This window comes from Podospora pseudocomata, chromosome 3 (genome assembly GCF_035222375.1).
Source record: "Podospora pseudocomata strain CBS 415.72m chromosome 3, whole genome shotgun sequence".
NCBI classification, from domain to species: domain Eukaryota; kingdom Fungi; phylum Ascomycota; class Sordariomycetes; order Sordariales; family Podosporaceae; genus Podospora; species Podospora pseudocomata.
In genome coordinates, this window is record NC_085887.1 from 2,925,165 (window position 1) to 2,938,192 (window position 13,028).

Sequence of the window (13,028 nt, forward strand, 5' to 3'; positions counted from 1 at the left end):
ATGTCCTTCGATTGGGATCACCAGTTCTGCCTGGGCTGCGACAAGCAAACCGACGGCACCACCTACTGCTCTGAAGCCTGCCGTCTTGGGGACTACGAGAAGACTGCTTCCTCTTCATCACCAAGCTCTGGGGCGAGCTCACCAACCCTGAACGAGTGGACCTTCAACAAGCCAACCTCCAGCAGCTCCAAGTTCTACCTCTCCCCCGCCTTCGACTTCAGCACACCACAAACATCCCGCTCCAACTCTGTCCTCTCCCCATCCGCCTCGCAAACCAGCCTCTGCTCCATGCGCAGCACATCCTCTGCCGGGCTCGACGCCGCTCAACTGTCAGACAAGGCCGCCCGCGAACTCAGGGCCTACGCTCGTTCGTTCGAATCTGTCCGCACTCAACGTAGACGATCGTACTAGACGACAACGAACACATCTTCCTTCGAGCGAATCGTCCTTTTTTCCTTGCCTTTATCAACAGTAGCGACATATACCCCACACTCAATCGATTTATACACACCATACACACGGCTCAATCAACATTTCTTTTGTCTCGGTCTTTTTCACAACGGGTTTTTGTAACAAAAAAATTGCATTCATCGGAGCTCAGCATCATAAAAAGTTTTGGGTCGCAACACACATGCCCAGGCTTGGAACACACCATCCAAGAACCGGGGTTTTGGCTTTCTGATTTAATTTCCTTTTGGGCGTACAACAACACTTGGGCTTTGGGTCGGCGGGGCTGGGCTTCACAACAACACCACACAATCACATCACACAACATGGGATTATGGGAGGAAGTCGTGTATTACAGAGAGAAAGCGAGGGAACAATATCTGTTTTATTTTCTCCTTTTTTCTTCTGTGCTATCTACTATGGGATGGGGGAGGTACAACATCGCTTACCTTGCTTGCATCTGGAACGGGTTTTTGGGTTCGGGATGAGGAGGGATGGAATTGTTTTATGGGAAATCAGCTTTGGCGGGCGGCAGAGCTCAGACTGTGTTTTATCATATTGCTACAAAGGGAAACTATGGGGAGGGGGCCAGGCGTTTTTGATCTCAAGACCTAACAGCAGTGTCTTTGGAGAACATCATCCTTTTTTTTTTCTTTTTTTGGGCGGATGGAATCTCCCATCATTAGGTAGCGAAGCAGCAAATTTGTCTGCCTACACCAGTCAACAACAAAGTTGACGAGGTGAACTTGAATGGAAAAAGATTACCAAACCCACTACCAAGGTCCACTTCATATGCATAAAAAGTGTCGTCAACAATAAGAAAAATGTCTTAGAGGGAGCAATAGTCACGATCGTAAGTGTCGGTGTAGTCAGGAGGTGAATCAGGCTCTTTTTTTTTTAGGGGACTCCACCCAAGGTTGATGATCACTTGAAGTTTTGGAGGTATGGAATGCCAATGTGTGTATTAGGTAATTGAGCCGGTCTTGGAGGTTGATCATGTGTTGGCGATTTACAATGTCACTGGACCATTTTTTCGAGAGCAGGTTTTTTTAGAATGTAGAAGATTTTCTCCACTATCTAGTGAATGGAAGTGGTGATCATGCTGTCTGTGCCTTTTGTGGTTGTGACAGCTGGGTTTTGGCAGGGCAGCGGCGGAGTTGATGTGGTAGGCGGAGGCGGAGGCGGAGGCGGCACGGGAAACGTCCTCCGCATGCAGCCGGGCTGGTGGTGTTGTTGTCCAGCCATCGAGATGCAGCTTTTTGAGAATGATGGGCGTTGGAGGGGGGCATCATCAATCATGTGGTCTTTTGGTTGGTGAGAGAGGGGCTAGGTATGCGGTTACCATTTTCCTCCAGGTTATGTAAATCGTTCAAATCATAAAAGATGTACATATGTTTCTACCAATTGCACCTACAGATTTATGCAAGTTGCAGCAACATGTGCAAAAAGTCGTGGACTGTGCTCGGCCACTCAACTTATTGAAGGTGGAAGAGACTTGACCCCCTATTTACAACTCATGCAGTGATTATGCATTTTTGGCCGTATATGCCGTTGGGTATGGGAAATATTTGAGCAATCGTCGATGGGCAATTTTTATCGAATGTTTTATGGGCATGTTTTTGGCACGATCTTGTCCAAGTCCCCAAATTGGATGGACACCTCCTCTACAGTGGCAGTGCTTCTGGATGATTTCTATGGATCGAGGTTGCAATCTATCCATCAGGGTATGGAGAAGAAACCGTTGAGATCGAGGAGGGTTTTGAGTGTGACTGCTTGATAGATCCACTTTCGATTGGCATGTCACTCATTCATCCTCATCGGTAGGTCCGGACATCTCCCGCCCGCCAGCCCGCAACCCCCATCGGACGATATGAGGTTGTGAAAAAACGGGAGTACCTGCAGTCATTATACATCATTCATTGAGAAGCATTTTTTCCTCCTCGGGGCTTTCGGGGATCGGGTTTCTCTTCACGAGGGGTGATTTCATCATTGTTCCATAGTTTGGTGTTTGTGAATAGATTTACACTGATTAGAGCACGTAGTTTTTCTCCCCTTCGGAGCTTTCGGGATCGGTTTTTTTTATCACGAGGGGTGATTTCATCATCGTATAATTTCTCCCCATAAGCATGGTGTTTGTGAATAGAGAGTCACATTGGTTGAAAGAGACTGCGCTCTCCCTGTTGGGAAATAGTTGGAAGTGGGGATTTGAAGCCTGATGACGACTGAATGGGCAGTTTCATGAACTTGGACGGAAGGGAGAGAAGGGACGGGATGCAAAGGAGATCACTCCTCTCCTCCACAATTTTCTCGTTTGAGAGAAGGTTCCGAAAGGGCGAAGAAAAATAAGTTACAGGTTTAGAGTCAAAATCCACTTTTTAACATCATAGGTTGGGAAGTTGTGTGTTTCAGGTTGCTTGCCTGTTGCGTTGCTAGGTGGGGGGTAAGAAAACTGCTTTCTTTTGCTGGCATGAAAGGTTGCAGGGAGAGATGCTGTGCCGGGTGTTGGGACCTTGATGGACGGACCTTGGAACCTTGATGGGCAGAGGTTCCATTTGCTAGGTAAAAAGGGGTTGTGTCTGTGTGTTGTCTACACGAGTAAGAAAGCTCTCTCCAAGTGTATTCTTCTCGGAAAAGCTGAGGCTCAAGCGAGCGGCGTAGGGAGCTCAGGGAGGAGGAGGCTCAATTCAACAGCGGCAGCAAGAGAGAAAAAGCTTGGCCTGATCTTCAATGTTGCATATAGCCGCATATATCAGTCTGAAATGACCGGCATCAACCTCTCTTGCAGGCAGGGAGCAATTGGCAACCGAAGGGATGAAGGGATGAGATAGAAGAGTGTCAGTGACATCACATCAAAGTTCAATTAAAGTTTGTCTAGTCTCAATTGCGTGTTCGAGCTCAGGGCCGAGATGCAGACGTTGGCCAAAATCCCAAGAAAAAAGTCTTTAAACTCAGAGCTAACAGGAACCTCAGGAAGCACCGCCGCCATCGCCGCTCGCCGCCGCAATGGCAGGACGGAGCTGAGCTATTCGTAGCTTTCCCCGCAAAATTCACTTTTTTGTTACCGTCCTCAGACGCATAAGTTTTTCCCATCTGGAGACAGAAACAGGGACCCTCCATGCTTGATCAGGGGAAAATGGGGGGGGTGTGAGCTTCGCAAACTGCCGATGTCCGGTGGATACGCCTATTTTTTGTGTCTGGCAATCCGAGCTGGCTGGAAGTCCCAAATCGTACGGTCGAGGTTCAACATCGTTCATTGTTATTTCCGATGCTATGGTACCACCCACATCTCACCTGGCAGTTGGCGGCGACGGCGGAGAGAGCCGGTGAGCCCCGTTCCGTGTCTGTCTATACCGACGGGGTGTTGTAATAATGGTCCGGTTTGCGGTACCACGAGAAAACTGAATTTTCTTTCTTTTTTGTCAATGATGATGAATGTCTTGGACGGGGCAAGAGGTGATTGGTAGGGGAAGAAATCCCGGGCTTCCCAGTGGGCAAAGTTTGCATTCCTGTCTTTGTTCCAGAAGTCGCGCCATTTTTACTGTTGAGCTCCCTTACTTAAAAATGACGATAGTATTGAGACACTGCCTCTTCTTGCTTTGTGTGGAAAGTTCTCGTGCACAGTAAAAAAGATGATCCCGCTCCCGATCGCGGATGTGTACTGTCTACCCCTAGTGTATCCGAGTTGCTGGGTTCCAGACTCCTTTTTTTTTCTTTTGAACGGCTCATCATAGAGTAGGAGTTGTGGAGCGGCATCGGCAGTGCAGTGCATTTTTTTTATTATGATTTCAGCCATATCAAGGTTACCTTAGGTAATATCCACCTCAGTTTACAAAATGCACCCCTCTTGATCGAGATGGCCGGCCGGTGTTGCGAGAATGAAGCGAGGCATGAGGTAGAGCAGAGTGAGACATTGAAACATTGAAACAATGCCACCACTTCACCGACCGGATGAGCCGCGGCTGGGCAAGGCGTCGAGGCGTCTAAAACCTGTCAGGACGAGTAACGGTCACTGTAACCATGGATAGGAAGATCAAGGCGAAACTGCGTGGTATAATGCCGTGATATCTGTGATCATATCAGCGGGAGATATCATCACCGGCTTCGATCGCGATTTGCTCAACCGACTTTTGCCTTGTATATTCCGGCTTGGCTAAACGTCTTGCTGGCTTCGGGTAGCCAGAGTTCGGTAATACAGCAGCGCCTCGCTGTGAACACCTGATAACAACCATGGTGTATCGGTGATACTACTTTGCAACCGTGTGCGCATCAAATGCCAAAGAGGTGGCGGATGTTGCCGCCCAACCTCACGGAACGGGTTGACAAGAGACGGGAGAGCAAGAGATAGCAACTGGCGGGCAGGCAGGAGGTTCTCTCTCTGTGCTCATCGACAAAGGCAATGATGTCAAAGCTGTCAGCCATGGTTGTGTCCAGGAGAACCCAGAATAGGCAAGTGTCATCTGCTCGGTTAGACAGCTTGGCCACAGGGAGGAAGGGGGCGTAGATGGAGAGCTTGAGGAAGAGCCCTTTGTGAAGGGATTCCCGGGCGTATTTTCCCGCACAAAGGTTTCTCTGCCGGTGATTGCTTTTGGCCCTTCCCAAGGCGTAGACCCTCGGGTCCGTCTCCCTGAAAGAGACACCAGCCATGCCATTGTTTGCAAACTTCCGAGATTGGAGGACGACCACTGGAAGTTTCCAGGGAACAACGCACACCTTTGCAATTCCCTACGCAGTACCTTATGCATTGCTGTGTTGCTGCCAAGAAAATACCAGCAGGTTCCGTGATATTTTCTTTGTTGACGACAGTGCTCTGATTGCTCCTCAGGGGGTAGGAGTTGACTCACTGACGGGGTTGAAAAATCACAAAAAAATCTGCTGTCACGGGCTTCACAAAGATGGAGTCGGCCGAGTCCCTTGCTTGTGGAGGGGGAGGGGTGTGATCAGGAAGAAGCTGGAGCCAGATCGGATCCGCAAAGTGTCAATTTCATGCCAGGGTTGAATTGGAATTGTGGAAAAAGTCCACTTTGTCCACTCAGCAACCCACTTTGCACGTCAGAGCACTGCTGGACCCCACTGATGGCATCATTGGGTCATCAAACAGCTGTTGGCAAGCAATTCTGCGTACCTACTGTAGGTAGTATGCAGCCAATTGGCCTGGCTGGCGGCTTAATAGCGCTGATGTTACAAAGAAAAAAAGGTTTTCGTTTCAGAACAGGCGAGGTTTTCCTGTGGTTGAATTCATCTATTTCGGAGCGAATCACTGCCCGTAACTTCGTCGGTCCGTCGGTGAGCAGGGTAGCGGCTGACATAAGGCTCGCTAGACCAGGATCGGGGGGGTCTTCCCGCTGGGCAGCCTCTCGGATAATTTGTTCGCGCCCAAGCTTTCGTGATTGATCTCCCGGCCGGACCAGATCAGATTCAGCCCAGTTTGATGTTAGCGCTGTGCATCTCAACACCAAACACACCAAACACTAACACCTTTAGGCCCTTCGATTGGTGTGCCCAAGATACCAGCTGTTTGTGTTACGCAGTTCTTCGGCAGTCCATCGCTCGATCCACGCACGCCCTGGTTTGCATGGCCTGGCATTGCTGGCTTGAGACAGAGCCTCTCGATCATCGTCAGTCGGCCACGCCGTTGATCAAAGAGAAAAATTTTCTCGTCCGTCATGTTTCGTCACGCCTCTCGCCTGCCCGTGCTAGCCTTGCTCCCCAGCGGCACAGAGCCCATCATTCAGGCCGCCATTCTCCTGTTCCTGGCCCTGGCCGTCCACGCCGTCCACGGGTCGCTTCCTATTCCTCCATCGGCATCGGACGTGGATCCCCAGATCTCCCCTCAGGCATCACTGGGCGCCCGGCTTCACCCCAATGAGAGAGAGCTTCCGCCTGGCGTGCCCTGAGCTGATGGAGCTTCTGAGCTGTTTGCTCTCGTGCGGGACTCCACTCGAGAGCTTCTTGGAGTCAGAGGGCATTGGCCAGGCAAGAACCCAAGCTCTGGTTCATGCTGGCCAACGTGTCAGCGTCTCTGCCGTCCAGCCAAGATGCAGCGAAGTCCAAGGAATCCACACCAGTCATGTCCGGCTCCGTTGCTCTCGTTGGTCTGCCGTCCCGGCCACGGTTGGTCGCGGGCGGGAGTTGGGACTGGGTCCCCACCTTTTTGGTCCAACCTCCGTCCCCGTGGCTGGCGGAATAGGACCTACAGGCCACGGCGCTTTGCCTCCGGCCCTGGCGGCTTACGCTTGCTTCAGATACCGAGTTATTACCCACATTGGCGAATGAAGGACCAACGGGCTGCCAGCCAGGTGTACGGAGCCGAGTAATTGGCTGGCACGGTAAATTGATGCTTCCCGTGGGACAATGAGTCGTGCGAGTTTCTCTTTGCACACTTCACTCCGAACGATTCGTCCGCATCGGGTACCCGGTCATATCCACGAACTCCAACACATGAGGCGGATGCCTTCACTTCGGCACATCTCCCTCTACCGCCGTTCAGCATCCGGACGCGGGTACGGCAGGGCAGAAGTGGAGCTCTCGTCTCACTCTCCTCGTGCCTTGTGCCACACGATCTAAGACTTCGCCAATGACGGGTCCCGTAACTGAGTCGATCTTGTGTCCGAGTCTCTGATTGTGTCTTGGTCTGGAAAGGGGAGAAGCCTGCCACTCGGTCTGCTTCGTGCTCTCAGCCCCGAGGCAAGAAGGTGCTGGGGGCTGACAAAGATGCAAAAAAAAAAAAAAAAAAAAAAGGATATGCAGTTTCGGGGCGTTGGACAAAGCATTGAGTCCGAGGCGGGGATTGGGTACAAGGACGAGGTCACAATAACATAGGTACGTACGCTACGGTGCTTGTTGTTGTTGTTGCTGCTTCCCTTGTCACCCGTGTCCTCCATTGAGGATGAAACAACCACCTTGTTTACTATTGTCCAATACTATCCCTGACTTTTCTCTTATTTTGCTCCATCACCAACTCCTATTCGGCCGACACGGAAGGGAAGGGAAAGAGCTTAGTGGCTCAGTTCTACCGGAGGGGCATGACATACGTGGACATGCATTCCTCGACTCACGATGAGAGTTTTGGTACTCTGAAGGGGTTGGCCCTGCCTGAGGACTGGGTTTAAGGCGAGCAGGAATGTTGAACCCTTAATCTCAGCTTTGTCTCAAGTGACGACTAAGGAAAGCAGGGAACATGCCTTTCCCAGCAGCTTAGGCAAGCGAGACAACTCAACGGGCGTGCCTGTGTACCTGACTCTTTTTTTCTTTCTCTTTGCTGGCTCAAACGACATACCCATACTGCCGACGTGTGCAGCAAGTATGTCTTTGTTTTCGTACATGTCGCCTCGCACAGAGGGGGAGTGAGGCAGTGTACACTTCAGAGAGTGCGAATTCTCTGTGCACTTTGGGTGGATGGTGATCCATTCATGGCGCTTGCTTGCCCGCTTGCTGGTTCCTTCTGGCCTGATTTTTCTGACTGGTTCTGTTACCTGTCCTTCTTCCCGCTGCCTGGGCACCGGCATTCCCAGAAGCAGGACATATGTTTCGTTTTGTGGTTGGTTGTGGGCTATGTGTGGACCAGTGTCCGGTGGTACAGTACCGTAAGCTCAACTGCCGCAATCCCCGCCGTTGTTGTGTTTCGGACGAGAAGGAGAATAAAAAATTGGGAAGGCAATTTAACAGCTTCATGCTTGCTTTGAGGGGGTTGTTTCTAGTTGGGGGCATACAAGAGGGCGGAGAGAGCGCCGGACCCGAACCGGCAAGTTCCGACTGGATGAACCAAAACGTTCTTTTTTCTCTGTGTAGCAATTGGACAGAATGGAGATAGGGAACACAAAGGTTTTCAAGTTGGCTTTACCCGGTTGTTACTCAGCGTATAGGATGGGGGGGGCTGTGGTGAGAAGACAAGTGCGAGGCTTACCAGCCAAACACAGACACAGAGACAGCGGGTAAGAGGGGCAAAGCAAGGCAGAAGTGAACTGAAGCGGATGAATGTTTCCGACAAGGAGATTATTTGCTTACTGGTGGACATTGTTGAGCTGGAATGTGTGTTGATGCAAATAATGCACGAAAGGGGTTTGTTTGGAAAAGTGGATATTTTTCGAGGGGGGAGTGAGTTTGTTTGGCATTGGTTTGTTGTTCACTTTCACCCCCCCTTTCTTGACCCACTAGCTGGCCGGTTACAGAGACTCCCCTCTTCATGCTCAAAGAGCACAGCGCAGAGAGGTCTGTTACTATTGTCTTTGAACGAAGCGGGAGTTTCGAGCACCTTCCGTTGGTTTCGCCTCTGTGGAGACTGGTTGTTGCACAAACAGGAGTGTCAACAAAGACAGGCTTGCAGAGAGAGAGGCAAGGGAGTAAAAGTGAAAACTCTGTCGTTTTGTCTCTTGCTATTGGGTTTGGTGGGTTCATTGGGAGGGGGCTTAGTTACGCACTTTTAAACGCTCTCGGACTGATGATGATGTGATGAGTGCAGGTAACAAGTCAAAGAGTGACAACAACACAGAAGGGCTGGGCTGCTTAGTTGCGACCGGTCGGTCAATGACTTGCAGTTTGACTTTCTGGCAGCTTGTCAGTGGATAGATGAGTTTCTGGCAGTTGGTTATTGGTTGTTGGGCATCTCGGCAAGGTAGAGCATGTCTGTTGTCTTCTCGGGCCGCTAGGGAGGGAGGATGGATACAGTACACGCTGGTCTGATGATGTGTGAGCTGTGCTCTTCGGGCCGCTAGAGGGAAGGGATTTAGATGGATGCGGTGCACGCTGTTCAGGAGGAGGGTGGGGTTTGTGTGCCGTGGTGCCGAGCACAGGTTTGAGGGTCTGGGAGACCCTGGGTGTAAGGAAAGCTTGCAGAGGTTAGACATTGGCTTAGTCCCAGGCAGAGATACAACCGAGTTGCAGCAGTGTCAGGTTTTGGTCTCTGAAGTACCTCCTATACTGTGATGCCGGCGTTTTTTTCGTGGCAACAAACACCCCAAATATGAGAAGTGGCCTTTAGTGAGCACTGTGAATCTCAGTATTGTTTGTTCTGGGCTTACGTCTTTGAGTTGTGCTGAACTTGGTTGGTATTGGGTAGGTAGCCTTTTCGCCCTGAAATGGGACCCAAGAAGACGGTTTGGATTGGGCAGAAATTGAGGGGAGAGGGGTTCAGGCGTGCCACGTTGCTGAGGGTCTGTCCCAGAGACTCTGAAAATTTGCAGTGCTAGTAGGTGCTATTGGACAATTGAGTGAAGAATTGGACAAATGGAGAAGGGAAGGGGTGGATGGGTGGTGATGCAGGTTTGGTTGGTTGTTGGTGTTGAGGTTCTTCTGTTGAGAAGACTCAACTAGGTAAGAAGAGGCAGATATGGATGGAGGGGTGGTTGAAGCATGTCAGTCAGGGTAAGGTAGGTTGGCTGTTTCTAACTGACATGAGCATGCTTGGAGTGTGGCTACTTGGCTGGGTTAGTCTCGAAGAGGTGGTCGTTTGGCAGCTGTTGTAGGGTTCATGACCAGGGCCGATGGAAAGCGAAGGTGGATGGCAACTCATGATAAGAGACTCGTAGCAGGATGCATCGTGGATGTTCCACAGGGGTTCTTAATATTGCGTTGTTTTAGGTATGGGTATGGCTTTTCAGAGGTACAGGTAAGGCTCTTTTAGGTACTCATAGCTGTGGTTCTTCGAAATGCAAAATGTATTATGTTTGTTCATGACCTAAAGCTGTGACATATTCCGGTAGTTGTTATCCGAAGTAAAAGAGAAATGTAGATAGCTAGTTTGTTATTTCATTATCTAGTGGATTAAGGGGTTGATTGTTTCTTAGGTACCGTCACCCTCCCCATAGAATAATTGACACAGGAAGTAAGTTGACGCCATAATATACTGTGAACTATAGCTTAAAAGTAAATCAATAGATCTTTAAACTATCTTTAAAGGCCTATGAACTATCCTTAAATCCCATAAATTGTTTTTAAAGGTCTATAGACTATTTTTAAACGCCTATGGACTATCCTTCAAAGCAATTAACCTGCTTTAGTGTCTTAATTATTTTGTGGTAAGGGTGACCCCCTAAGTGCAACTTGCTCTTGATATCTATAACTTCAAACACAGACGTCTACGTCCTGTAAAAAAGTCAGATCCGTGTTTAATGAGGTTTCAGACTTACTTCGAGAGGCTTACTTATATCAAAATTCCTAAATAACAATGGGAGTATGTGGGCGCACTCTAAATAGTCACGAATTCGAAAACGCTGGTCTGCAGGTAGCTTGGTGTAGAAGTGGTTGTTATCTACCGCCCTGGTAACGACACAACCATCCCGTATCATGCATTTCTCTCTGAGGACTGATTGTTGATTTCGAGATGACGGGTCGATATTGATCATGGCTGTGTCGATGTCGTCTTCGAATTCTTCTGCTAGCCCTGGAGAGATAGTTAGGCTTTGAAGCCCAACGTTTCGAGCAGGTTTCAGAAGGGCGTCGACTAAGAAATTTCTCAGCTGCCTGAGTTTTCGTGCATTGGCAGAATTCTCCTCAATCTCCCGTATTAGCGTGATTCGCCCGGCAACCGGCAAGTGTGTGATGAATGCCTCAAGGACACGTTTGGTATCATCCTGTCGTGAAATTTGCACATATCTGCTGAGTGCCTGATTACACCTGTCGTACAGCCCCAATGCCTTCACCAGGTCCTCAAACGCCGCTGATAAATATGTGCTGAATGCTGTTGAGACAATTGTCTCTTCGTCGACGTTTGGGTGCTGGGGGATGGCGCGCTCCATTTTAAAACTAAATAAAAATCGAGTAACAAAACCGGTAATAGATGCTCACAAAAAAACTAAATAGTGAATACCTAGGACACGGATTACTGTAAAAACATTTGCCGGGGGAAGAAAAAAAGTTCTAAACAGATGGGTCACACCCTAGAGGGCTTGAGCTTGATTAACTGAGAGGCAGTGGCTTGAAGTAGCGTAATTACCTATTGGAGAAAGAAAGGACTGCGAAGGATGCTAGAGCAAAGGAGTTCAACTGGTGGGCACAGTCGCAGATGCCATCTCAACTGCGAAGAGTGCCTTCAGTCTGGCGCTTCAGGGCCTACCCCAAGCTTCTGTGCTGTGGGCTGCCACTTGTATCGCCTTGGAGGTATGTTCACCCAGAAGCATTGACATGTCATCTGCTGACCTTATCAGATGCTATTCAACCCTATTAAGAGCACCAGATCCAGTCGCTAAGGGATAAACCGCATCATAACGATGATGGATTGGTACCGGGGACTGACTCACCCTCTGTTCAAGGACAGCCCAAGTGATGGGGGGAGCTCTCACAAATGAGACGACAACTTGGCATCCAAATTGTTGAACTCTATGAAGCTCTACTGTCTTATCAGATCACATTCGTCTGTTCCTGTTACCGTCATCGGGGTCTTGCCTTCTTAGGAGATATTCTCGAACTTGATGATGGGGAGCACAAGCTGAAACTCGTGGTCGATGCCGAAAAAGACATATACAAGTCGTCCAGGAAATATACAGCCCTGCAAATGTCGCTGCGGCTTGAACAACCAGTCGTGAATCGAGTAACGGACGAAGAAAACCAATGCCTGAGAAATCTTCGGTCTACTGATCCTCGGGATGACAAAGATCGCATGGAGAAAACTAAAAGAGGACTTCTCATCGGATCCTATGCTTGGATTGTATGTAACCAACAGTTTCAGCAATAGCGGACTCACCCAGGCAGGCGAGTCCTCTGGATCAAAGGCAATCCGGGGAAAGGGAAGACCATGATTCTCTGCGGAATGATCAATGAGCTCTCACGACTGAATACTGGAAATGGTAAAGGCACCTGCCTGGCGTATTTTCTATGCCAAGCAACATATTCTTGCATCAGCGGCGCGACTTCAGTCTTACGGGGCTTGATCTATCTATTGATCGAACAGAATCCCTCGCTCATCTCTTGTACTCGAGAGAAGTACGACCGTGCTGGGAAAGATATGTTTGAAGACGTCAATGCTTGGTCTGTCTTTCCATTCCCTACTTCCTCCTGGAATCCTCAGTATGTAGAGTTACGCTCTGTCAAATAAACGAAGAAGGCGGGTGTTTCAATGTGGGCCTGGATCGTCTGTGTCTTGTTTTAGAGTTCCTACCGGCTACAGACTCGAACCGTGGGGTTAATTACCGGCTTTGTGAGGATGGGTATAATGCGTCGCAGGATGGCAGGTAGGTTATCAAAGATGAAGAGAGATTGCTGTGGCTGCCAGCGGACTATCGTCCTGATCATGCTTTCAGTTGGAAGGGGGTGGCACATACTCTGGTCATTTCCATGAAACGGAAGGGAGTCATGGTCATGGAGTTTGCCTCGGGTGTAGATGTGCGCCGTGGGCATTATTAAGCCTCTAAAATAGTTAACAGACCTTGGGATATACCATAGGCCTTTACTTGTAATCGCGTTGTTTTAAAAGATAGTCTAAAGGCCTTCATAAGGGTGTGCTAACTATCTTTATAAGCCTTGATATTATATTTCAGTCTCTACTTTTTCATCCACAGCGTACTTGACATTGAAGTTCAATCCAGTTGGTATTGTGGGTGGTCAACACAAATAGGTATCAATTCAAGAACACTCAACATAAGAGATCT

At 49.2% G+C, this 13,028-nt stretch overlaps 3 protein-coding genes across 3 annotated transcripts; 1 reads left to right on the forward strand and 2 right to left on the reverse strand.

Moving 5' to 3' along the window:
* On the forward strand, positions 1-411 carry QC762_308250 (uncharacterized protein; the record flags this gene model as incomplete). The annotated part of the gene is made up of 1 exon (XM_062889118.1): positions 1-411. The coding sequence occupies one exon, from the start codon at positions 1-3 to the stop codon at positions 409-411; it is 411 nt and encodes a 136-aa protein (XP_062745065.1).
* A 4,302-nt stretch (positions 412-4,713) lies between these two features.
* On the reverse strand, positions 4,714-5,091 carry QC762_0056820 (uncharacterized protein; the record flags this gene model as incomplete). Its single annotated transcript, XM_062883554.1, has 1 exon — positions 4,714-5,091. The coding sequence occupies one exon, from the start codon at positions 5,089-5,091 to the stop codon at positions 4,714-4,716; it is 378 nt and encodes a 125-aa protein (XP_062745066.1).
* Positions 5,092-10,550: 5,459 nt separating this feature from the next.
* QC762_0056830 (uncharacterized protein) lies at positions 10,551-11,180 on the reverse strand (the record flags this gene model as incomplete). The annotated part of the gene is made up of 1 exon (XM_062883555.1): positions 10,551-11,180. One exon carries the CDS (start codon positions 11,178-11,180, stop codon positions 10,551-10,553), a length of 630 nt encoding a protein of 209 aa, XP_062745067.1.
* Between the last annotated feature and the right edge of the window lie 1,848 nt (positions 11,181-13,028).